This window comes from Sinohyriopsis cumingii, unplaced genomic scaffold, assembly GCF_028554795.1.
Source record: "Sinohyriopsis cumingii isolate HCF-2022 unplaced genomic scaffold, ASM2855479v2 utg000131l, whole genome shotgun sequence".
NCBI classification, from domain to species: Eukaryota; Metazoa; Mollusca; class Bivalvia; order Unionida; family Unionidae; genus Sinohyriopsis; species Sinohyriopsis cumingii.
Window position 1 is genome coordinate 834,878 of NW_028315872.1, and position 26,777 is coordinate 861,654.

Below are 26,777 nucleotides of genomic sequence, written 5' to 3' on the forward strand. Positions count from 1 at the left end.
CAATCATTTATTTTGCAGATGAATATTTGTCAAATATTTAATATTCAGCCGAGGAAATAAGCATTTATGGTATCGATATTTGTGGCAAGAGTGCACAAAAGGATGATGTGCTTTCTAAGCAGGATTCCATCTGCCGCAAGATGGGTTGGAGGACAACAAAACTGCCTACAACCCACCTTTAATAGTACTCTCTCTCTCTCTCTATGTATATATATATATATATATATATATATATATATATATATATATATATATATATATATATATATATATATAAACATTACATTTTTGGAGATGATTGGATATATGCATCTTTGGACTATTTATGATTAGAAATATTTTAATGGCTTCATTCGTTAACTGTAAATAAAGATTATTCTGGTCTATTTGGGCCTATTCCTGATTTATCATCATCAGCATGAATGACAGATGATTTAGTTCTGCCTTGTATACATGCTGCCATCTCTGTTAAAGATAAGAAGTTAACCATAGATGTTGACAATGCAATTATTATATATTTCGAGACAAGTATAATAGGAAATATTGAATCAGACAAGGATAATACGATATATTAAATCAGACAAGGATAATACGATCTATTAAATCAGATAAGGATAATACGATCTATTAAATCAGATAAGGATAATACGATCTATTAAATCAGTAAATCACATGTCCTTTAAAATCAAGGTAAACAATATCTCTCATCATTCCTTTATTTGTTGTACAGAAAACCATTAACTTCTATTCTTTTGCATTAATTCACTTCAAATCTTCAGAGTCTCAAGGTGTCAAAATGGTTTGTAGAATGACATGCAGTATAATTAATACACCTGTATTTAAAATTTATCACAAGTATTTATATTACATTTTTTCACAAAAGTCCTGGCCACAAAGTTATGTAATATTATAGTCTAGCTTACGGGCATTGTACTTGAATTCGTGGCTGGCAAGTTTCCATCAATGTTGTTCCTTTTTTACTTCAAACCATTAAACACCACATGTCTGTCAAACTTCCATTCACATTAATTTTGTATGGTTCTACAGTCAATGTGCATCATTCACATGTGTCAAATTTCCATCAAGATTAACTTTCTGATTTCTGGAATCATAATACAAAGTCACATGTTTGTAAAGGTTACATTCACGTTACATCATTTACTTCTGCAATTAATGTACAACAGAACATTACTGTCAAGTTTCCATTCACATTAATTTCTTACTTGTACAGTCAGTGTACATCGTTTCCAAGTGTCAAAATGACTTTTGCTACTTACAAAGTCATCGTCTATCACCTCTTGTCTCTCATATCAACGCACATATATTTTTACTTTTATAATCAGTATACGCCAGAATATTTCAGTCATTCTTCCATCCATGTTACTTGTTTTTACTTCTTCCATTACTGAACATTATAAATGGGATAGAACAGAGAAGTCAGATTAGGACAAATTGGGAGATTTGACTTAAAAGGGTAGAATTTTCAGTGAGATTGGCAAATTTTGTCCCTGTGGTATGTCTTTGACTTTCTCATCAAAATACAGATCCAAAGGTTGGGTTACAATGTGATATGTTTTTGTCCATTTGTATGACAGCGTTAGGGTGAATTCTCAGTCGGGGAACATTACTTTGACTAGATCTGACAAATAACCTGCTACCATAAACAGATTATGTTCTGCTGTAAAGTTTGCAAACAGTGTATCAGCATTCGTATATGTATCCACATTTCATGCCAATTCTGTGAACTTGGATGTCAGTGATAGTGTATATATCATCATGCTTTACATGCTCTAAAACGCGTTATGATATCATTCTTCCCACTGAAGCAGATTTTAAAATTAGCTTTGTAATAAGGAAATAAGGCAAACTATTGTTCTTTGAACTTGATTCTACCCTTTGTTTGTCTAGTTTCCATCCATCACTGAATTTTGTTTGATATTTTGATTATAGAGTTTAAAGTTTTTGCATTGAGAAACAATGTATCCACAGACATCTTGACAAACCTTAAACACTGACGCCAAGCCGATAGTGTTTTATGTTGATTGAGATCATTAGTATTTCATTCGTTATTAATTAATCTCTTTAATCCTTTCAGAATTACTTCTCACCCATAGCATTGCCATGTTAACAAACTGAAGCCAACTAACCTTGTCAACATAATCAATGGGGCATCATTTGCTTATGCTGCTTGAAATTAGCAGCAAAATTATCTTGCTCTTAACCCAGTTCAAAGTCAATTATCACAAGCAGTATTACTGGAACAAAATACTACACAGATTTCCATCCACACTATGTCAGAAACTAATCAGGCTATTTCAACAGAAGTGACTGTTAGAAATGTTTCCATGGTTTCAAGTTGTTCCAAATATTGCATTGCAAAGCTGATCATCTCTTGCCTTCACATCATCATAGACTGACTTCATAGAAACACCCTGCTCAATAAAGTAGTTGTTAGGGATTCCACTAATTTTTCCGTTATACTTGTCATAGTACCATTTTGGATATCCACACAACAACATCAGCTCAACATAAGCTTGACCATCGCCTGGGTTGATCCAAAAGCCTGGTGCCCCTGATGCACCTTTTTCAAATGAGCAGTGAAAGAGAACACGGTTTTGATTATCAATACCATCATACCCATCCTCATTAACAAACTCCATGCTCCATTTCTTGGCATCATGAATCTCTGATGTTGTCAGCGTAACAATCTGGTACTTATCTGTTTTCTTTATAGCAGCCCCTGAATGTCCAATGAAGTAGCCATGACTTTTATCCTGGGATAATCGTGTAAAAACATCAGTGAATTTGGTCAAGGGTGGTGGATACACCTTGGTATCATGTTTGAGCTTTAGAATAACTGTATCCAGATAAGCACTCTCATATACTATTTCAGGTTCAAAATAAAACATGTGGCTCTGATCACTTGGTACACTATTCCATTCATAGTAGAAATCTATGAACACATTGGTATCACTCAGTTGATGGTGTAGGGGCTGCATCTGCTGCTGTTGTAGAAATAGGACTGAAAAAGGATGATAAATAGTTATTCATAGTGGAATTAAACGTTAACTTTAAGTGTAATCAAAGAATACTTTATTCCAAATGATAATCTAATACTTGGTATTTTGATCATTATGACAAAATATGCTTGAACTATAAAAAGTCATTCTAAAATTTGCCATTTGAGTGACAACTATTTTGAAATTTTTAATCTGAACAGGACCAGTGCATGCATGTTGAGCCAGTGGTTGCTGTAAAATGACTACAATTTAACAGAATGCATTATCTCAGTTCTATAATTATTAAGAATATGCACTAACATAATCCATCAATGTTATTAGGACATATATGTACACTGATACAAGAGAGAACAGTGTAGCACACGCCCTCCCTGTGCTTTAGCAGTACTCCATGTAGGCACTATAACAGTACAAGGTTGACAAATGATTATTGATCAAAGAATCTCAAATGACCTTAACCTTGGAACAAGGTATACAGACTTCAACTAAACTTATGGTGCAAAACTGTTTCTTATTATAACTACGATGAACATGACATCTAACCTTTAGACCTCAAGTCATCGAAGGATTTGTGATAAAATTTACTCTTGAAAATGTCATTCTGAAAAATCAATTTATCTTTGATATCCAATGACCTTGCCCTTTGTCCCTTTTACCCCCAAATCAATAGGCATCTTCCATGCCCCAAGTGCCAGTTTACTTCTTTCCATGCAGATGCGGGAGGTCATGGGTTCGATCCCTGGCCGAGTCTTACAAAAATGGTATTAACAGCTGCCTCGCTTGGCACTCAGCATTAAGAGGTTAGTGTTAGGACTAGTCGGCCTGGTGTCAGGATAATCTGACTGGGTGGGACATCATGCTACATGTATGCAGCATGATGCACCAGTGATAGACATCACTATAAATTGCCACATTGCAGACATTGTAGCAACATGACTGAAAAATAGTTAAAGCTACGTTAAAAATCCAAATCACATACACACACCTCTATCCATGTGACCTTGACTTCTCACACTAAAATAGGCTTTTGCTTTCTCCCAATGCAAGCTTTTCACACAATTTGGTAGCATTAGATTCTAGAGAATTTGAATTATTTTGTGTGGAAATGAAATAGGGCACAGAAAAATATACAGACAATATCATAACACTATCCACTATGCGTTGCGATGACCATATAATAACAATGGAATTACGGAAGCATAAACAGTAGGTCGCTATGAGTTCGTTTGCCTGTGCTGCGTAGTGCAATCCATAATCTACATTTGTCAAGTTCCATTACAGTACATACAATGGTGTCATAGAAAATGACAAATGACAAGTCGATCACCATTACATGCATCTAAATTTGTCCTTTGTAAGTATTACCCTACAAGATGAATACACCCATTTAAATTCATGGCAGAATACAATCGTGTCAGACAGGCTGAGATAAATGAAAAAGTACAAAGGTGATGCATATTACTCCATCAACAAGCGGAACAATCGTGAGTGTTCCTGGGTTGAGACAAACACTTCTGCAATGGCCTAAACATCGAATCACATCATTAACACATGGATACAAAATGTGCATACTTAGTCTCTGCTGAGATGTCTGAGCAAAATTGCCAACAAGCTTATAGGAGGAGAGAGATAAACAAATGTTATGGATTAAATGAATGTGTCTCATCTACAAACATTGGAGGATACAAAAATAGAAAAATAAGTGGTGAAGTTTCATATTAATCTGATTGAAAATCACAAAGCAAGAAATCAACAATGAGATTATAATGGTTCAGACAAAAAATTAGGGTGTTGGTCATTCACTCCAACTTTATATACTAAATATTTTTCTATGGTAAAAAATAATTCTTGACTGCAGAAAATGCTGCATATTCAATGGCACCTCCATGTAACTTGCTTTATGTGTAAACTACATTTGATTGAAATATTCTGAATGATTTACAGAATTATGCTTTGCATGTTGTTTTGGATTTGACACCATTTTTCAAAGCAAGATGGAGGAAGAACTCAGGGAAAACCCTGGTATGAACCACCGATCCATGGGAAGCTACTGGCAAACTTTCTCACATACCCACATTTGCTGAGTCCATTACTCAGACCCATATGGAGATGTGAGATGGCAGTGATTGGTAAAGGCAAGTGATTTAGACTATACAGACACCTGTATTAGGCCCAGCAAATGAAGATGTTTATAGAGGGACAGACACACAAGCAAGCATACATGTGACAAAATACCTTACCAAAATGTCTTGTAAGAGACAGTGATTTTTGTTGAAGATTTCTTATATGGGAAATTTACATCTGCAAAGTGTCCAGGGTGGTGATATAAGACATCATCATCATTACAAATTACAGTGGATGTTCGATTAACACACAATGGTAAACAAATATCAAAACCTAGGAATCGTAAACAGATAAAGGCACTTCTACACCATTTGTCTAATTGATTTATAGTGCTATCTTATACAGTTGTGGAGTTTTACCTATAAAATTAAAATGAGCGTAAGAAAGGTTGAGTCAATAGAAACATTGAAAAAGCAATTAAATATTGAAACTGTCGAATTGTGAATATCAAAAGGCACATCTAAAATATATGTGCAAAGATTTAAACTGATATTTTAAATGGTTTTGAAGCAACACACATGAAACAAAATTATTAATGATGGAAGATGAACAGATTAATGAAAATGTTAAAAGATCAAGAAATGTAAACTAATAAATGGCACATATACCCCACCAGTTCAATAGTTATACCACATTTCACACAGGTATCATGACTGGTCCCAGAATTATACCATTCCAATAGCTGTACTTGTTTTAGATTTATACCAGTCCAGTATTTGTCCCTTATTCCACAGGTATCATGAATGCTCTTTTGGAGTTACACCATTTCAGTAGTTGTACCATATTCCACACAGGTATCATGACTGGTCTTGGATGTATACCAGTCCATTATTTATACCATAATTCACACAGGTATCATGACTGGTCTTGGAGTTATACCAGTCAAATATCTGTACCACATTCCACAGGTATCATGACTGGTCATGGAATTCTACCTGTCCAACAGTTACAAAAAATGTATGCTATGGATGAATTGACACACAAATGGATGAAAACACAAAACGTAATGAACATGTTGATCCCAAAGAATTGTGAACTGAGCAAATGGTACATCTGTACCACTAATTTAACAAGTTTATCAACTTTCATAAAGATATCTGAAACACATTTAAAGGTATGCAGTGCCAGTATGAACTACTGGATGGATATTAGATGAGGTGATTGAAGTAAAATGGAAGGAAACATTGTAAGTATTGAAACAGGAGAATGGTGAATTGCAAGTGTGTAATATGTCTACCAAATTTCATAAAGAACAGTTTGGAGTGATGCTCCAGAAATAAAAGTGTCAATGATGGATGGATGGATATATGGATTGCTGAGCAGACAAACAGGAAGGTGTAACTAATATCCAAACTGAATAATTTTGAAGAACAAAAAGGACATATGGAGATCAAGCCAAATGAATGTATGGACTGATGGATGAAAATAATGAAAAAGACCATAAAGGCACTGAAACTGAAACTGATAAATAGTAGACAGGGAAAGGCACATCCAATGTACCAGTCCAATATGTGCATGATGTTTCATATTGAATGGTTTTGAGATTTATCACTGTTCAAATGAAGCTGTACATGATGGACGGTTGGATGGAGAGAAATTCAGAAAATAATAACAATGATTAAAATAGTAATGTGAATAGAAAATGCCACATCTGGACCATTGGTATAATAGGTATTTAATGTAATTAAATTATGTTTATTCTACTATGCAAGGTTAGATCAGAAGACACACCCACAATGTTGGTATCAACTATCAGCCAATCAGAGACATGAAAGGGAGTGAAGCTGAAAAGGCAAATAGCATTAGCCAGCTACAAGTGACCACTACAGAAAATAGACTGGCTTTAGCTGCTCATCCTCAACTGCATGAAGTTCTGTTACATTTGGCTTACCCATATCCCTTGCTTCTTCTTATTAATCTTCCATGGGTATAAAGATCGTACTGTCACTGGAGGTGGCAACTAGGCCCCTCATACAGACAGGCTTCACCTGCCATATCTTCTCCAAGCGGTACTCACTGCTCTTACATTATGGGGCATTCAATCCCCAATGTACGCAAGCTACAGACATAAGAAGATATGCCAACTCTGCCTCAATACAGTGGCATTTGAACCAATAGTATAATTGTACACCAAGTTTCATAGAGGCACCTTGAATGGTATGAGTATGTTTGTGTTTTTGATTTTCAATGTAGCTTTAACAATTATAGTCATATCACTACAATTTCTGCAGTGTGGCACTAAAAATGTCTAGCACTGGGGCATAAGGTATAACGGTACCAATTGTACAAGTCCAGGTGGGCGGAGCTTAAGGTGTATGGAACATTGTATTCAGAATTAAAGAACAACACTAGCTGTGATTGGTGCATTATGTAAGAGTTGTACTCTCTGTCTGGCTTAAAAAAAAGTTGAGCCTCTTGGCAACATGTGAGTTTGTGTTAATTTCTATCTAGATCATATTTTGTATTTTTTATGATTTTTTTAAAATATGGTACACATGGCTGAAAATGTGCTTGTTTTGACTAGATAACTCTTACCCCTGTCTAGTTCCAGTAGAGTTATCTCTCTTAAATGCAATGGAGTACCTGGTTATGTCATTGTCAAATTGACAATCTAGCATTGTTCTATATGACAGTGTGTGACATGCATGCCCAAGTAGGACAGAAAGTATATTTATTTCACAAAACATTAGCATTGAGGTATATGGAAAAACAATTGGTACCGTGATAACTAAAGGAAAGAATAGCCTCACAGTGTATCCATAGAAATGCATACATGTGGGCGGCATTTATGAACTATACTAGTTTGATGTAGGAAAACAAATGTGTGCTGAACACTTTTGGTCAAATATTGAAAGTTCTTTAAGAATAAAATGTATGAAATCTTCAGAAATTACACAAGATGGCTTTGGATGGGGACTTTTGATAACTATAGCTATGATAGATATAGGCTTGTGTTACCTGATGCCTTTATGTATGTGATGTTACCTCCTAGATTGGAATGCATGCAATAAAATAAGTTATGTAAACATAATATAGTTGAATTTGGCCAAATATTGGCTATTTTACCTGCTAAAGATGAAAAATCATGCGTACAAAAACAGCTATCTTGTTCTTGTAAGGCATGCCATAAACCAGGATAGAGAACACTCTAAGTACAATAGATCACTTGTACCATGTGGGATATTCTGGCATGAGTAATTTTTAGGTAATTTATTAAGGATATGGTATTCCTTCCCATTTTGATTTGAATTGTCCTGCTCTAATTGTCCTTTTTTTTTTTTACACTCTCCTGCTTTGAAATTGTTCATGTAGTTAGTTCAGTTCTCTTGCATTCCCTTTTGTTGAAGAAGCAGTGAATACCAACAAACAAGAACAGTTTCCTTAAGTCAGCATTTGTATAAGCCCAATTATAATCTACTATTGACTTTCAATTAATCCTATTTCTTTCTGTCAAGCTGCTCTTGTGGAATTTCCATGTTTGGTCCAACATTATAGAATGATAACCATTTTAGTCACACAGTGCGTATTCATTCCATTGAAATCCACACTGTTCTTGAAACTTTGCATCCCATCGCAAGAATCCAAATTGGCATGAGATGATATCTGCATGGTTATGGAAGGCTGTACTCTACATGCCGGCATTGTAGAAAATATGAACTATGTGATATGAAAGAGCTGCGTCATCTTAGAAATTAAAATTACATGACTCTTGAGGTGTCCACTAAATATAGGAGTCTAAATGTTAGGTTCTCACTTTATCAGTAATGTATTTTGAGATAATTTAATTGCAATGAAGTTAATACAGGTTGTTGATGAACTCATCTATATTACATGGATAATGTATTAGAGGTTACCACAATTACATGGATAATGTATTAGAGGTTACCACACCTTATGTATATCATTCAGTTATCTCCCTTACACCAGTCATAACATTTCAAGGAAATAAAATCTCACATTTTCAGTGACTGGTTATGAAAATAAAGAGAAGATTTGTGAAGTATTATATTAGCCCTCAATCTTGATGCAAATGTAAGTAGAAGCAATTTAATAATTTCTCACAATAAAGTTTACAAGCTTAAAAACTGATAAGGTATGTTCTGCTTGGATCTGAGATAAGTTTCTCTCTATCTTATGCCAATTATTTTTAAATTCTTATGTAGAAGAAATATACTTTATATGTATCTATATTATCTAAATTATTCACCCTTTCATATTAGATGGAAATGAACACAACTTCACTTGAAATGTGGGTACCTGTAAGGGATGTTATAGCACAGTTACCTTTGGGCTGTCCTTGGACCTGTTGGGCCCTGCCCCATATATTTGTCCAAGGTAATGTCATCAAACTTTCACTTCTCATTTTTCGCATTGCTGATTTTGCCTCCTTTAATTCCTTTATCATAAGCTACCTCTCCCTTTTAGATAAACACTTTCCTCCTGTTTTTAACTCCATTTGATGTGCTATACTTAGTGTTTATATTTGGTATTTTTCTGTATTTTATTCCCCTAAGTTCACCCCCAATCCAACATAACCACTTAGAAGCTGCGATTTACTATATTTGGTGACTGATTGGCTTATTGAAACAATTTTATTCACATTACAACGGAGGAAAGCTTACTATCTGTGTTACAAAGAGGATGGGTAGGTGGACTTTTGTGTGAGGACTGGTGGTTAGTGACCTCTTGTATCTGCAGATAGTGTAAAGTGGTCAAAGCTTATACTTTATAATAAGATTGGGTCATGTCCACCTGTCTCTGATGTTAAGTTCTGCACCTACCAAACAAATATAAATTCCTTTCTTTTAGGTGAATTGTACATTTTGAAGTAGGACAGGTACATACTATTTGGTACATTGACCTTTGACCTAGTTATTACATAATATGACATAATGTGATTTATCCCATATCACCTATGTGAAGTTCAACAAGTGCTGATATGAATAAGATACAACTCATAGTTGAAAGAATTCATTTTATTTCAAAAGATGATTTTGATGGTGAAGCAAAAGTATGAAAACAATAGTTCAAACGGCTCAATGATATTTCTATACACATTCATATAACACATAGCTTAGTACCTCATCAAATTGTTTTTCACAAGTGAGACTAAGTATATTTGTTACTTATACAGTCCCGAACTATTTCACAGATTATTGGAAAAATTAAGGTTTGCTATAGGTATAACAGTACCAATTGCGCAAGTCCAGGTGGGCGGAGCTTAAGGTGTATGGAACATTGTATTCAGAATTAAAGAACAACACTAGCTGTGATTGGTGCATTATGTAAGAGTTGTACTTTCTGTTTGGCTTAAAAGAATGTTGAGCCTCTTGGCAACATGTGAGTTTGTGTTAATTTCTATCTAGATCATATTTTGTATTTTTTATGATTTTTTTTAAAATATGGTACACATGGCTGAAAATGTGCTTGTTGTGACTAGATAACTCTTACCCCTGTCTAGTTCCAGTAGAGTTATCTCTTTTAAATGCAATGGAGTACCTGGTTATGTCATTGTCAAATTGACAATCTAGCATTGTTCTATATGACAGTGTGTGACATGCATGCCCAAGTAGGACAGAAAGTATATTTATTTCACAAAACATTAGCATTGAGGTATATGAAAAAACAATTGGTACCGTGATACCATAATCCCACTGACATGTAGCATCATGTACCACCCAGTCGCATTATCCTGACACAAGACCAAGAAGCCCTAACACTAACCTCATATTGCTGAACACCATGCGAGGCAGCTGCTAGTACCATGTTTATGAGGCTTTGGTATGACTTGTCCGGGGTACAAAGCCGCGGCCTCCTGCATCCCCGGTGGCTGCTCTAACCACTTATGCCACCGGAGCAGTATGAGTTATGCTCAGTATAAGGTGTGGTAAATGGATGGATTGATGGATGGAGAGAAGATTACAGAAATTGAAGAATTCCATATAGCAGAAGGCACATATGGGCTACCAGTGTAATAACTGTAGCAAATATTATGTATATACCATAAACAGTTTTAGAGCTCATGATGTTAAAGTGTAGATAATAGGCTTATTAATGAAATGAAATATGAAAAAGTTTGAAACTTAAGAGACGTGAATAGTAAAAGGCATAGGAGTCATATATGTATCATGATTGGTAATGGATTATAATGCCCCTGAAACAACAGTATAGATGTTAGATTCATCAACAGACAAATGGATAAATATGCTAAAGATGTCAAACTGGACACTACATCTACAATACTAGTCCAATAACTGTCCCAAATTTCAATGAGATACCTTAAATGTTTTTTACGTTTTACCCTCAAACTAAAGTGTCGAACATGGTTGGATCAATAAAATATTGCAGCCGAAGAACTGTAAATAGCAAATGGCAGATCCACACAAAACTGACTTAATGTGTACCCAGTTTGACAGAGATGTCTGCAACAGAGTTGGAGTTTTGCTCCAAAATGGATGTGTGTATACTGGATATACAGATGAAAGGATGGAGAAATGCTAAAACAAAAACTACCGAAATTGAAGAACTATTAATAGCATGACTACTAGCCAAATATTTACGTGTACCAAATGATACAGATCCTTAGAATGGTTTGACATGTGCTCCAGAAGAGAAAATGTCGCTGATGGATGGATCAATAGATGGATGAATGAAAAAATCTATGAAAAATACTCACAGACAATACTGAAACTTATAAATCCTGAGTAGCAAAAGGCATCTCTAAGTTCCCCATCCAGTATGTGTACTAAGTATCACATAACTACCTTATACGGTTCTAGCAGTTCCAGTTATTTTTCAGAAAGGAACACAGATAATGGCATGATAAAAATAAGAAAAAGACAAAAATAAAAGTATTGAAAATAAAGAACTACGAACAGGAAAATGCACAAATGGACAACTAATCCAATGTTTTTACCGAGTTGTATAGATATACATTGACCGGTATGAGAGCTCTGCACTATGGGGTAAAATGTACCCTATTAACGGATTAGGAGAAAATGAATAACAGCAAAAAGAGATACACTGAAGCTAAAGAACTGTTAATAGGTAAATGCACATATATTGACCATTAGACCGATATATGTTCCAAATTTTCTAAAGATACCCTGAAGGTTTTCAGATTTATTCTATGAAAGTAAAATGTTTACCAACAGTAAGACAGAAAATCATAGCGATATCGATATTATCGAACATATGGATGGATGGGAACACTGACACACAAACAGAGAGACACAGTGATAGTTGTGCGTCCATTATTACATACCAGGTGGATAGCAACTAGATATACATATACAGATGGAGGGATACACCGACAGTCAAACTGAGTGACCCAGCGATAGTTATCATATCACCATTATTACATACCATGTGGATAAAAACATGACATATGGATGGAGGGATGGACAAACAGGTCAACATCAAAGCATTATGATACAACTCACCAAGACATCAAAATATAAACCCTGTAAAATCAGTATCTTTAAATTATTTTTCAAAGGAGTACACGTTTGATGTATCACATAATTGATGTACACTGGTCAGCAACAAGTTCAAAACTGAGGTGTCAACATGTTTGAATGGAGAACTGAAGCTGGTGGGTGTCGATTTTCAAAGCCCATTTTTTGCGCAGCTGAAGGAGGCTAAGCCCCCTACAACCAAAACCAGTCCTCAACTTTGGTCTTGTTCAATTGTTCTAGATAAACTTTGCTTAAGAAAACAAAAAAGATTTGATACACTGTAAACAACCTACTTTTGTCCATATGTAATAACTGATAAATTTCAGTATGAATAACTCTGCATATTTTATTGTCTCATTTCAAGATTCCCATTTTAGTCCAGTTCATTTATCCTGCTTTATCACACTTTCGACAATACCAGAGATTTGTCACTTACGAAGACAGTGACTGTTACTCAAAACTAGGCTTTTTGGTTATGTTTCATCAGGGTGCCGTTTACTCGTGTGACTCGAGTATATAGACTGGGTTTCAAATTTTCTTTATTACTTTAAATCACAGAAAAACAATAAAGAGAAAAGGATCAAAGTCTGAGTGTAGGTTTTCGGTATTAAAATAAAATGAGAGAGCCTTTTTGAAATCAGATACGTTGGTAGCTATGTCCAAGGGTGTGGAAATAAAATAATAGACACCACCGTTTTAATAATATACATAATTCTGAGACAGTGGCCCAACTGTAATGTGTGAAATGCGTTCATGTGGAAAGTTAAAGATAAACTGACATATGGAGCAAATCAATATCCCTTGGCGCATCTGTCCATGGATTCCCGCAGCGAGTCGATGATTATCCCACACTGGCATGTGATTGCTTTTCATTGGTGATAAATATTAGGCTTCTTTCTTGTTTCTTCCATTGCAATCATGCCAGTCAATTTAAAAACCAATCAAGACCAATCATTTCAAGCATATTTTTAACAATGAGAGTTACTCAGCCCGTACACAATGTTTAGGCAGATTCCGCTTAGATTTTAGGTGGATTCAAAGTGTATTCCCCTTAAAAACCCTAAATATCAGACAGACTTTAGGCAGACTGGGAATACACCTAGGGTGACAGACTGAAACCGTCTAATAGTTAAGCATAATATTACTCATATTCCTGCTCGAGGATAACTGTTAGACTGAAAAGTTCTGATTGTCCAGTTGATTTCCTACTGTAAGACAGATTTTGGATATAGACTGATTTTAGCAGAAATGTTAGGTGTAATTTTGAACTTTATCAAAAGAACTACAAGAATAGACAAATCTTTGATGCAAGGCAGATGTTGGACTTGATCTGATGTTTACTCTGACAAATTATATTTTTTGCTTCCTAATATAAATATGATGTACAAAAATCATACCCTAGTGAAAATATGACTGAACTTTCAGTGAAATCGCAGTGAAATTTCAGTGACATTCACTCAGATGTCCTCTTTTATCCAAAATTATGAAAATTTACTAAATTTCAGTGTAATTTCACTGACATTTTGCCTAAATTTCTGAAAATATCAGAATTTGTGATTATAATTTCACTGATATTTTGCCAACATTTTTGAAAAAACAAGTGATATTCTGTGATTGTAGCATCCCTGAGATTTCAAAAAGAAATATCAAAAAGAAATATTACTTTACTGATATAAAAAATAAACCTTTATTCTACTTTAAGATAATTTAGTTTGTGTTTCTTCAACAATCTGAATGATTTTCACCAACATTTATATTTCCTGTTTCTGATAGCTGTAACTCTATTGCTCATTTTGGGAACAACTTCTTTCACGGCTTTCCTTGTTATTTTTCTTTTTCTATTTTTTTCTTGCTTTTTGTTTAACTTGAATTGGCTGCAACTGCCCTCAAAAAAGATTTCTTTTCATTTTAAAGCAGAATTTTGCTATTCTCCTGACCTTAATCTGATTTCCCTCAATATGAACCTGTTATGTCGTCTCCAAAACGTTTCTTTTTTAAAAGCTCTGTCCAGTCCCATTTTGCAACTATCCTTTCAACAAGTATTTGTTTCATATATTATTTAGCAGATAATAGCTGTACAGAACTTTCTGATTGGTCAAAAGTTGGTACTTGCCCAATGAAACTTCGTGTAACGGAAACCGATGGGAATGAGCATGCTTTGCAAACATGACGTTTTGAATTTTCGAGAGATACGAATTTGAATAACCATTTGAACAATGTGTGGCAATGAGACTAGCTTTAATGCAAAATTCAATGGGAATGTGATCAGTCAATTTGTATGAAAACAATGCCAGGACTAGCATTTTGCGATTTTAGGCCAGAAAGATTTGAACTACAATTACACAGCTTTACAGTAGCGGCTAATGTGCTAAATATGACAAGGAATTAAACCAAGATGATTTTGAAGTGATATAACTCCAAACTTATTCACTTCCAGAATTTATAAAGAGGCAACGTAGAGAGCGCTGGTGGGGAATTATTGATGTTCTTGCCAGATACCCATCTCTATCAAAGATAGTCATATATTTGCAGTTTTCTTGACCCACAAGTATAATCATCCTTCAATATCGCGAGTGGCATTATTATTTACATCAACACAATATTCTGTGTGTGTTAGAATCAGAGTAAAATAAGACTAATTATATCATGATAAACATTTGTCACAGCTGCTTATTGAACAAAGACTATTTCAAGCGACCACAATAGCATCACAGTTTGTACATCAAAAAGTTAAGTCTACAGTACAATTCTCATATCTTTTGGATGTCTGATTGTTGTGGTAGTATTAATACAGTCCCATCAAAAGAGTGTTCATCTTTGTGTAACGGGTGATTTTTGTCACCACATCTTTATATGCCAACTCAAGCCGGTGTGCAAAGCAGTGAATACCCTGTAAAGCTGGTTGGATGTTTTTCAGTTTAGATACAACTCCAGCATTTTTGCCCATCATTATTACACTTGCTACGTCACTACCAAATGCAACAATCTTGTTCTGCCAATTAGTGATTCCAGCATTATCCAGTGCAGTGGTAATCACCTTCAGGAGTGGTAATTACCTTCAGGAGTGGTAATCACCTGCAGGAGTGGTAATCACCTTCAGGATCCCTTCAGCATCCACGTTATCTACACTATCAATTGCTAGGAATGATGATTTAATTTCTCCTCTTTTGCAAATTCTTATATATACAATTTCCTCCTCCTGAATTGAACTGTCAGTACAACCTTCGCACACCGTTGCAGAAAACCTTGCTTTATTCATACCTATGACAAATTTCTGTCTTTTGCTTTCAGCCATGTAGTTAGCAAATGTAACAACCTGTTTATCATTTCTTAAGTCTCTCCAACATCAACTCCTTTCATCTCATCCACCTGACACATTCATACAAAATCAGTGAAGGATCTTCTGTTCTTTATGACAGCATGTGCATTTCTATACAAATTAATGAGCTGGTCAAATACATTCAGATTTAAACTTTCCAAGATTTTACAAGCGGTCAATTCTTCTGGTAGTATCTGCATAGCTGCTTTTCTCTCTGAACTCTTTTTGTGTTACCCCCAGTTTTCATGTATGTTTACCCATTACATCTTAAAATTTGAACAACCCGCAACAAAACTATATGCTTTCTCTGTGTTTCTTTTTGCGAATTCCGTACACCAGTTGCACCGCATAACGTTCTTTTCCTCATCATAATTCAGCCATTCCCTGTCTTTTGTCCATGTCTTCTGAAATGTTCAATCACGCTTTTCTCTATCATAAGAATTATTTCCCTCTTTTATGTCATTTTCATTCAAAATTTGCTTTTTTTAGTGGCTGAGCACCTTCAATAAAACGCCACATATTGCCTGCCCTATAAGGAGGGAAATGAGCCTCGTTTTGAAATACAAGATGTTACAGTATAACTGACGCGAATTATTTAAAGTAAGAAAAGAAATGGCACTGCGTCCTTTATGTAAGAAAGTCAGAGCAAGAAACACGTTTCAAAACACGTGCCTTTGCCTCCCTCACCCTAAAATTAAATGGCTTCTCCCTAGTAAAGACTTGACTTCAGCAGATGTTCTCCATGATCAAAGCAGTGGGTATTGTAAACACTTATAAAATATTAGCATCAGAAGATAATGTTAGTTTCAGCTCGGAAAAGGTGTGTTCCCATCAAGCAAAGTCATCTGACTCAGTGCGTTGTATTTAACAGCTCCAATTATGGTCTCATCATTAATAGTGTAAGTTTGGTAACTGTTCTTAATTAATCTGACCTCAATGAATTTTTAAATTAATAATAAGGCGGAAAATTTTCAAATCTTAGCTGCCCATGCACAGCGATTTTAATTCCCAACAAATGTACGGCATTCTGCTTGGATATCTCTATGTTTATTCAATTATTTGTTCCTTCTTGCAAGGAAAAAAAACAAAAACTATTCTTATCATCATAGAAAAAGTAGTTGTATGGGAAGGATATGTCAATAATGTAATCGTAATAAAATGATCTAATTCTTATAGTTATTTCGATTCAAATATAAAATATGCAGTTTCTCATGTGTGACTGTTGGAGCATTTGGCTAGCGAGCACAGAAAACAAAAACAAAAAAAAATCAAACATGCAAACTAATTTCTTTGAATAGTTGTTGTCTTGTTCTTTTGTATGGTATACTGCTTTGTAATTTGTATCGGTGGTCGAGTGAATAAAGTGTGATACCACATCATTTTTCATTTAATTCTTTATCAGATTAATTAGGATCAATTACCAAACTTCCATTATTAATGACAGGACCATAATTGGTGCTGTTTAGCAAAATGCACATAATGAATGGATTCTTGTTATAGAAACGCACCTTTCCGAGGCAGAAATTGACTTCATCTTCACATGCTAATATTTTATGACTGTGTTTACAATGGTCACTGTGTTGATTCTACAGAACATCTGCTAAGTCAAGTCTTTATTAGGGAATGGCGTAAACAAACGCTGACTACTGATAACCGAAACTTACTAGTCTTACTAGTCCATTGGACTGTTAACATTATGAAAGTTACTTGTCTGACAGGAAATCTACTAACAGCCAGCTAGCGGACTACTGCTAATTTCGAGCGCTGCTGACAGTGTCATATAATTATAACAGCTGTATAATTTTTCTTCATGTACACTAAAATATTACCCTGGTTAATAAAGTCCTATTTAATTCATATCCATTATTTATCTGAAACCTTTTTAATGTTTGTGCAAAAGTACTGTAACTTCAGTAAAATACTAAATAATGGTCAAAACTTGAGTGAAATCTCACCACAATTTAAGTAAACTCTCACCAAACTTTCAATAAAATCTTAGTGAGATCTTGCCAAAATTTCAGTTAAAGTTTGCCAACGATTTTATGAAACTTTGCCAGAATTTCAGTGACAGTTTTGGTCAAACATTTTGTGAAATCTCACCAATATTTTAGTGAAATTTTAGTGACCTGTCACAAAAATTTCAGTGAAATGAAAAAGACATAAATGATGCCATCATGGAACAGGTTTTGTATGGAAGAAAGAAAATGAGGACAAGGAAAATCTACTTCTTTGATAATGACTGCCAAAATAAAATTTACGATCCATTTTTAAAATTACTGTGAGTATGTATCATTGACTACCAATAATTTCTAAATATCATAAGGCAGTTTAATAGAAATCTGAAGCAGATTTTTTATTCGATGATGTCTATGTGGACATTTTAGGCAGCTTTTTTTAGACGGAAACCTTAGGCAGATTTTTATTTCAGGTGGAAATCTCAGACGGATTTTTTTACAGGTGATTGTAACATTTTGTGCTGGCCACAAGAACCTCTGTTAGCCATTTAACTTCTTTATCAAACCCAGAGAATGATAAGAATATCATAACTACACCAAAAAAAATCAGCTATCAGCCAAAAGCAAAACACAAAAATCAAATGCAATGTCTGGCAAATTAACTTCAGTGGAAGATAATACCTTTATAGGAAAGGAATCAACTCACATGCTGTTAAAATAAGTATTTACTGGCATGTTGCATCTACCCATGAATACTTCAAGATACTAAAATAAGTATTTACTGGCATGTTGCATTAACCCATGAATACTTCAGGATACTAAAATAAGTATTTACTGGCATGTTGCATCTACCCATGAATACTTCAGGATACTAAAATAAGTATTTACTGGCATGTTGCATCTACCCATGAATACTTCAAGATACTAAAATAAGTATTTACTGGCATGTTGCATCTACCCATGAATACTTCAGGACACTAAAATAAATATTTACTGGCATGTTGCATCTACCCATGAATACTTCAAGATACTAAAATAAGTATCTACTGGCATGTTGCATCTACCCATGAATACTTCAGGATACTAAAATAAGTATTTACTGGCATGCTGCATCTACCCATGAATACTTCAAGATACTAAAATAAGTACTGGCATGTTGCATCTACCCATGAATACTTCAAGATACTAAAATAAGTATTTACTGGCATGTTGCATCTACCCATGTATACTTCAAGATACTAAAATAAGTATTTACTGGCATGTTGCATCTACCTATGAATACTTCAAGATACTAAAATAAGTACTGGCATGTTGCATCTACCCATGAATACTTCAAGATACTAAATTAAGTATTTACTGGTTTGTTGCATCTACCCATGAATACTTCAAGATACTAAAATAAGTATTTACTGGCATGTTGCCTCCACCTATAAATACTTCAAGATACCAAAATAAGTACTGGCATGTTGCATCTACCCATGAATACTTCAAGATACTAAAATAAGTATTTGCTGGCATGTTGCATCTACCCATGAATACTTCAAGATACTAAAATAAGTATTTACAGGCATGTTGCATCTACCCATGTATACTTCAAGATACTAAAATAAGTATTTACTGGCATGTTGCATCTACCCATGAATACTTCAAGATACTAAAATAAGTACTGGCATGTTGCATCTACCCATGAATACTTCAAGATACTAAAATAAGTATTTACTGGTTTGTTGCATCTACCCATGAATACTTCAAGATACGAAAATAAGCATTTACTGGCATGTTGCCTCTACCTATAAATACTTCAAGATACTAAAATAAGTACTGGCATGTTGCATCTACCCATGAATACTTCAAGATAATAAAATAAGTATTTACTGGCATGTTGCATCTACCCATGAATACTTCAAGATACTAAAATAAGTATTTACTGGCATGTTGCATCTGCCTATAAATACTTCAAGATACTAAAATAAGTACTGGCATGTTGCATCTACCCATGAAAATTTCAAGATACTAAAATAAGTATTTACTGGCATGTTGCATCTACCCATGAATACTTCAAGATACTAAAATAAGTATTTACTGGCATGTTGCATCTACCCATGAATAATTCAAGATACTAAAATAAGCATTTGCTGGTATGTTGCATCTACCCATGAATACTTCAAGATACTAAAATAAGTATTTACTGGTATGTTGCATCTACCCATGAATACTTCAAGATACTAAAATAAGTACTGGCATGTTGCATCTACCCATGAATACTTCAAGATACTAAAATAAGTATTTACTGGTTTGTTGCATCTACTCATGAATACTTCAAGATACAAAAATAAGTACTGGCATGTTGCATCTACCCATGAATACTTCAAGATACTAAAATAAGTATTTACTGGCATGTTGCATCTACCCATGAATACTTCAAGATACTAAAATAAGTATTTACTGGCATGTTGCATCTACCCATGAATACTTCAAGATACTAAAATAAGTATTTACTGGCATGTTGCATCTACCTATGAATACTTCAGGATACTAAAATAAGTACTGACATGTTGCATCTACCCATGAATACTTCAAGATACTAAAACAAGTATTTACTGGCATGTTGCATCTACCCATGAATACTTCAAGATACTAAAATAAGTACTGGCATGTTGCATCTACCCATGAATACTTCAAGATACTAAAATAAGTATTTACTGGCATGTTGCATCTACCTATAAATACTTCAAGATACTAAAATAAGTACTGGGATGTTGCATCTTTCCATGAATACTTCAAGATACTAAAATAAGTATTTACTGGCATGTTGCATCTATCCATGAATACTTCAAGATACTAAAATAAGTATTTACTGGCATGTTGCATCTACCCATGAATACTTCAAGATACTAAAATAAGTATTTACTGGCATGTTGCATCTACCCATGAATACTTCAAGATACTAAAATAAGTATTTATTGGTTTCTTGCATCTACACATGAATCTTTCAAGATACTAAACTAAGTACTGGCATGTTGCATCTACCCATGAATCCTTCAAGATACTAAAATAAGTATTTACTGGCATGTTGCATCTACCCATGAATACTTCAAGATACTAAAATAAGTACTGACATGTTGCATCTACCCATGAATACTTCAAGATACTAAAATAAGTATTTACTGGAATGTTGCATCTACCCATGAATACTTCAAGATACTAAAATAAGTATTTACTTGCATGTTGCATCTACCCATGAATACTTCAAGATACTAAAATAAGTACTGGCATGTTTCATCTACCCATGAATACTTCAAGATACTAAAGTAAGTATTTACTGGTTTGTTGCATCTACCCATGAATACTTCAAGATACTAAAATAAGTACTGGCATGTTGCATCTACCCATGAATACTTCAAGATACTAAAATAAGTATTTGCTGGCATGTTGCATCTACCTATGAATACTTCAAGATACTAAAATAAGTACTGGCATGTTGCATCTACCCATGAATACTTCAAGATACTAAAATAAGTACTGGCATGTTGCATCTACCCATGAATACTTCATGATACTAAAATAAGTATTTACTGGCATGTTGCATCTACCCATGAATGCTTCAAGATACTAAAATAAGTATTTACTGGCATGTTGCATCTACCCATGAATACTTCAAGATACTAAAATAAGTATTTACTGGCATGTTGCATCTATCCATAACTAAAATAAGTACTGGCATGTTGCATCTACCCATGAATACTTCAAGATACTAAAATAAGTATTTACTGGCATGTTGCATCTACCCATGAATACTAGAAGATACTAAAATAAGTATTTACTGGCATGTTACATCTACAAATGAATACTTCAAGATACTAAAATAAGTACCGGCATGTTGCATCTACCCATGAATACTTCAAGATACTAAAATAAGTACTGGCATGTTGCATCTACCCATGAATACTTCAAGATACTAAAATAAATATTTACTGGCATGTTGCATCTACCCATGAATACTTCAAGATACTAAAATATGTATTTACTGGCATGTTGCATCTACCCATGAATACTTCAAGATACTAAAATAAGTATTTACTGGCATGTTGCATCTACCCATGAATACTTCAAGATACTAAAATAAGTACTGACATGTTGCATCTACCCATGAATACTTCAAGATACTAAAATAAGTACTGGCATGTTTCATCTACCCATGAATACTTCAAGATACTAAAGTAAGTATTCACTGGTTTGTTGCATCTACCCATGAATACTTCAAGATACTAAAATAAGTACTGGCATGTTGCATCTACCCATGAATACTTCAAGATACTAAAATAAGTATTTGCTGGCATGTTGCATCTACCTATAAATACTTCAAGATACTAAAATAAGTACTGGCATGTTGCATCTACCCATGAATACTTCAAGATACTAAAATAAGTATTTGCTGGCATGTTGCATCTACCTATAAATACTTCAAGATACTAAAATAAGTACTGGCATGTTTCATCTACCCATGAATACTTCAAGATACTAAAGTAATTATTCACTGGTTTGTTGCATCTACCCATGAATACTTCAAGATACTAAAATAAGTACTGGCATGTTGCATCTACCCATGAATACTTCAAGATACTAAAATAAGTATTTGCTGGCATGTTGCATCTACCTATAAATACTTCAAGATACTAAAATAAGTACTGACATGTTGCATCTACCCATGAATACTTCAAGATACTAAAATAAGTACTGGCATGTTGCATCTACCCATGAATACTAGAAGATACTAAAATAAGTATTTACTGGCATGTTACATCTACAAATGAATACTTCAAGATACTAAAATAAGTACTGGCATGTTGCATCTACCCATGAATACTTCAAGATACTAAAATAAGTACTGGCATGTTGCATCTACCCATGAATACTTCATGATACTAAAATAAGTATTTACTGGCATGTTGCATCTACCCATGAATGCTTCAAGATACTAAAATAAGTATTTACTGGCATGTTGCATCTATCCATAACTAAAATAAGTACTGGCATGTTGCATCTACCCATGAATACTTCAAGATACTAAAATAAGTATTTACTGGCATGTTGCATCTGCCCATGAATACTAGAAGATACTAAAATAAGTATTTACTGGCATGTTACATCTACAAATGAATACTTCAAGATACTAAAATAAGTACTGGCATGTTGCATCTACCCATGAATACTTCAAGATACTAAAATAAGTATTTACTGGCATGTTGCATCTACCTATAAATACTTCAAGACACTAAAATAAGTACTGGGATGTTGCATCTTTCCATGAATACTTCAAGATACTAAAATAAGTATTTACTGGCATGTTGCATCTACCCATGAATACCTCAAGATACTAAAATAAGTATTTACTGGCATGTTGCAGCTACCCATGATTACTTCAAGATACTAAAATAAGTATTTACTGGCATGTTGCATCTACCCATGAATACTTCAAGATACTAAAATAAGTATTTATTGGTTTGTTGCATCTACACATGAATCCTTCAAGATACTAAAATAAGTACTGGCATGTTGCATCTACCCATGAATGCTTCAAGATACTAAAATAAGTATTTACTGGCATGTTGCATCTACCCATGAATACTTCAAGATACTAAAATAAGTACTGACATGTTGCATCTACCCATGAATACTTCAAGATACTAAAATAAGTATTTACTGGAATGTTGCATCTACCCATGAATACTTCAAGATACTAAAATAAGTATTTACTTGCATGTTGCATCTACCCATGAATACTTCAAGATACTAAAATAAGTACTGGCATGTTTCATCTACCCATGAATACTTCAAGATACTAAAGTAAGTATTTACTGGTTTGTTGCATCTACCCATGAATACTTCAAGATACTAAAATAAGTACTGGCATGTTGCATCTACCCATGAATACTTCAAGATACTAAAATAAGTATTTGCTGGCATGTTGCATCTACCTATGAATACTTCAAGATACTAAAATAAGTACTGGCATGTTGCATCTACCCATGAATACTTCAAGATACTAAAATAAGTACTGGCATGTTGCATCTACCCATGAATACTTCATGATACTAAAATAAGTATTTACTGGCATGTTGCATCTACCCATGAATGCTTCAAGATACTAAAATAAGTACTTACTGGCATGTTGCATCTACCCATGAATACTTCAAGATACTAAAATAAGTATTTACTGGCATGTTGCATCTATCCATAACTAAAATAAGTACTGGCATGTTGCATCTACCCATGAATACTTCAAGATACTAAAATAAGTATTTACTGGCATGTTGCATCTACCCATGAATACTAGAAGATACTAAAATAAGTATTTACTGGCATGTTACATCTACAAATGAATACTTCAAGATACTAAAATAAGTACTGGCATGTTGCATCTACCCATGAATACTTCAAGATACTAAAATAAGTACTGGCATGTTGCATCTACCCATGAATACTTCAAGATACTAAAATACATATTTACTGGCATGTTGCATCTACCCATGAATACTTCAAGATACTAAAATATGTATTTACTGGCATGTTGCATCTACCCATGAATATTTCAAGATACTAAAATAAGTATTTACCGGCATGTTGCATCTACCCATGAATACTTCAAGATACTAAAATAAGTACTGACATGTTGCATCTACCCATGAATACTTCAAGATACTAAAATAAGTATTTACTGGCATGTTGCATCTACCCATGAATACTTCAAGATACTAAAATAAGTATTTACTTGCATGTTGCATCTACCCATGAATACTTCAAGATACTAAAATAAGTACTGGCATGTTTCATCTACCCATGAATACTTCAAGATACTAAAGTAAGTATTCACTGGTTTGTTGCATCTACCCATGAATACTTCAAGATACTAAAATAAGTACTGGCATGTTGCATCTACCCATGAATACTTCAAGATACTAAAATAAGTATTTGCTGGCATGTTGCATCTACCTATAAGTACTTCAAGATACTAAAATAAGTACTGGCATGTTGCATCTACCCATGAATACTTCAAGATACTAAAATAAGTACTGGCATGTTGCATCTACCCATGAATACTTCATGATACTAAAATAAGTATTTACTGGCATGTTGCATCTACCCATGAATGCTTCAAGATACTAAAATAAGTATTTACTGGCATGTTGCATCTACCCATGAATACTTCAAGATACTAAAATAAGTATTTACTGGCATGTTGCATCTACCCATGAATACTTCAAGATACTAAAATAAGTACTGGCATGTTTCATCTACCCATGAATACTTCAAGATACTAAAGTAAGTATTCACTGGTTTGTTGCATCTACCCATGAATACTTCAAGATACTAAAATAAGTACTGGCATGTTGCATCTACCCATGAATACTTCAAGATACTAAAATAAGTATTTGCTGGCATGTTGCATCTACCTATAAATACTTCAAGATACTAAAATAAGTACTGGCATGTTGCATCTACCCATGAATACTTCAAGATACTAAAATAAGTACTGGCATGTTGCATCTACCCATGAATACTTCAAGATGCTAAAATAAGTATTTACTTGCATGTTGCATCTACCCATGAATACTTCAAGATACTAAAATAAGTACTGGCATGTTTCATCTACCCATGAATACTTCAAGATACTAAAGTAAGTATTCACTGGTTTGTTGCATCTACCCATGAATACTTCAAGATACTAAAATAAGTACTGGCATGTTGCATCTACCCATGAATACTTCAAGATACTAAAATAAGTATTTGCTGGCATGTTGCATCTACCTATAAATACTTCAAGATACTAAAATAAGTACTGGCATGTTGCATCTACCCATGAATACTTCAAGATACTAAAATAAGTACTGGCATGTTGCATCTACCCATGAATACTTCATGATACTAAAATAAGTATTTACTGGCATGTTGCATCTACCCATGAATGCTTCAAGATACTAAAATTAGTATTTACTGGCATGTTGCATCTACCCATGAATACTTCAAGATACTAAAATAAGTATTTACTGGCATGTTGCATCTATCCATAACTAAAATAAGTACTGGCATGTTGCATCTACCCATGAATACTTCAAGATACTAAAATAAGTATTTACTGGCATGTTGCATCTACCCATGAATACTAGAAGATACTAAAATAAGTATTTACTGGCATGTTACATCTACAAATGAATACTTCAAGATACTAAAATAAGTACTGGCATGTTGCATCTACCCATGAATACTTCAAGATACTAAAATAAGTACTGGCATGTTGCATCTACCCATGAATACTTCAAGATACTAAAATAAATATTTACTGGCATGTTGCATCTACCCATGAATACTTCAAGATACTAAAATATGTATTTACTGGCATGTTGCATCTACCCATGAATACTACAAGGTACTAAAATAAGTACTGGCATGTTGCATCTACCCATGAATACTTCAAGATACTTAAATAAGTACTGGCATGTTGCATCTACCCATGAATACTTCAAGATACTAAAATAAGTATTTGCTGGCATGTTGCATCTACCCATGAATACTTCAAGATACTAAAATAAGCATTTACTGGCATGTTGCATCTACCTATGAATAATTCAAGATACTCACCCTTCATCATAATCGGTTCTACGACATGTCTTGCCGTCATGATGTAATTGGGTCCAACACGAAATCCTGTGCCAGATCCACAAGGAGTTCTGATTATGCCAATGGACTTGGCAAGTTCTACAAGTTGTTTATGGATAAACACTGTCCCTGTCTGATCAATCACAGCTTTCAAATTCCCTTTCTGAACCGTCTCGATTTCACCCTGTACTCCAAGGTTTGTCTTCGTCCCTATTTGTGTAAAACATAATGGTACTGAAGAACA

The 26,777-nt window shown here is 34.2% G+C and overlaps 1 protein-coding gene across 1 annotated transcript; it reads right to left on the reverse strand.

Annotated features, from left to right (window-relative positions):
* On the reverse strand, positions 1-26,777 carry LOC149774808 (uncharacterized; the record flags this gene model as incomplete). Its single annotated transcript, XM_089944722.1, has 2 exons — positions 1-3,022; positions 26,516-26,777. Coding segments are annotated over 2 exons (933 nt in total), but the record flags the coding sequence as incomplete, so codon positions are not given.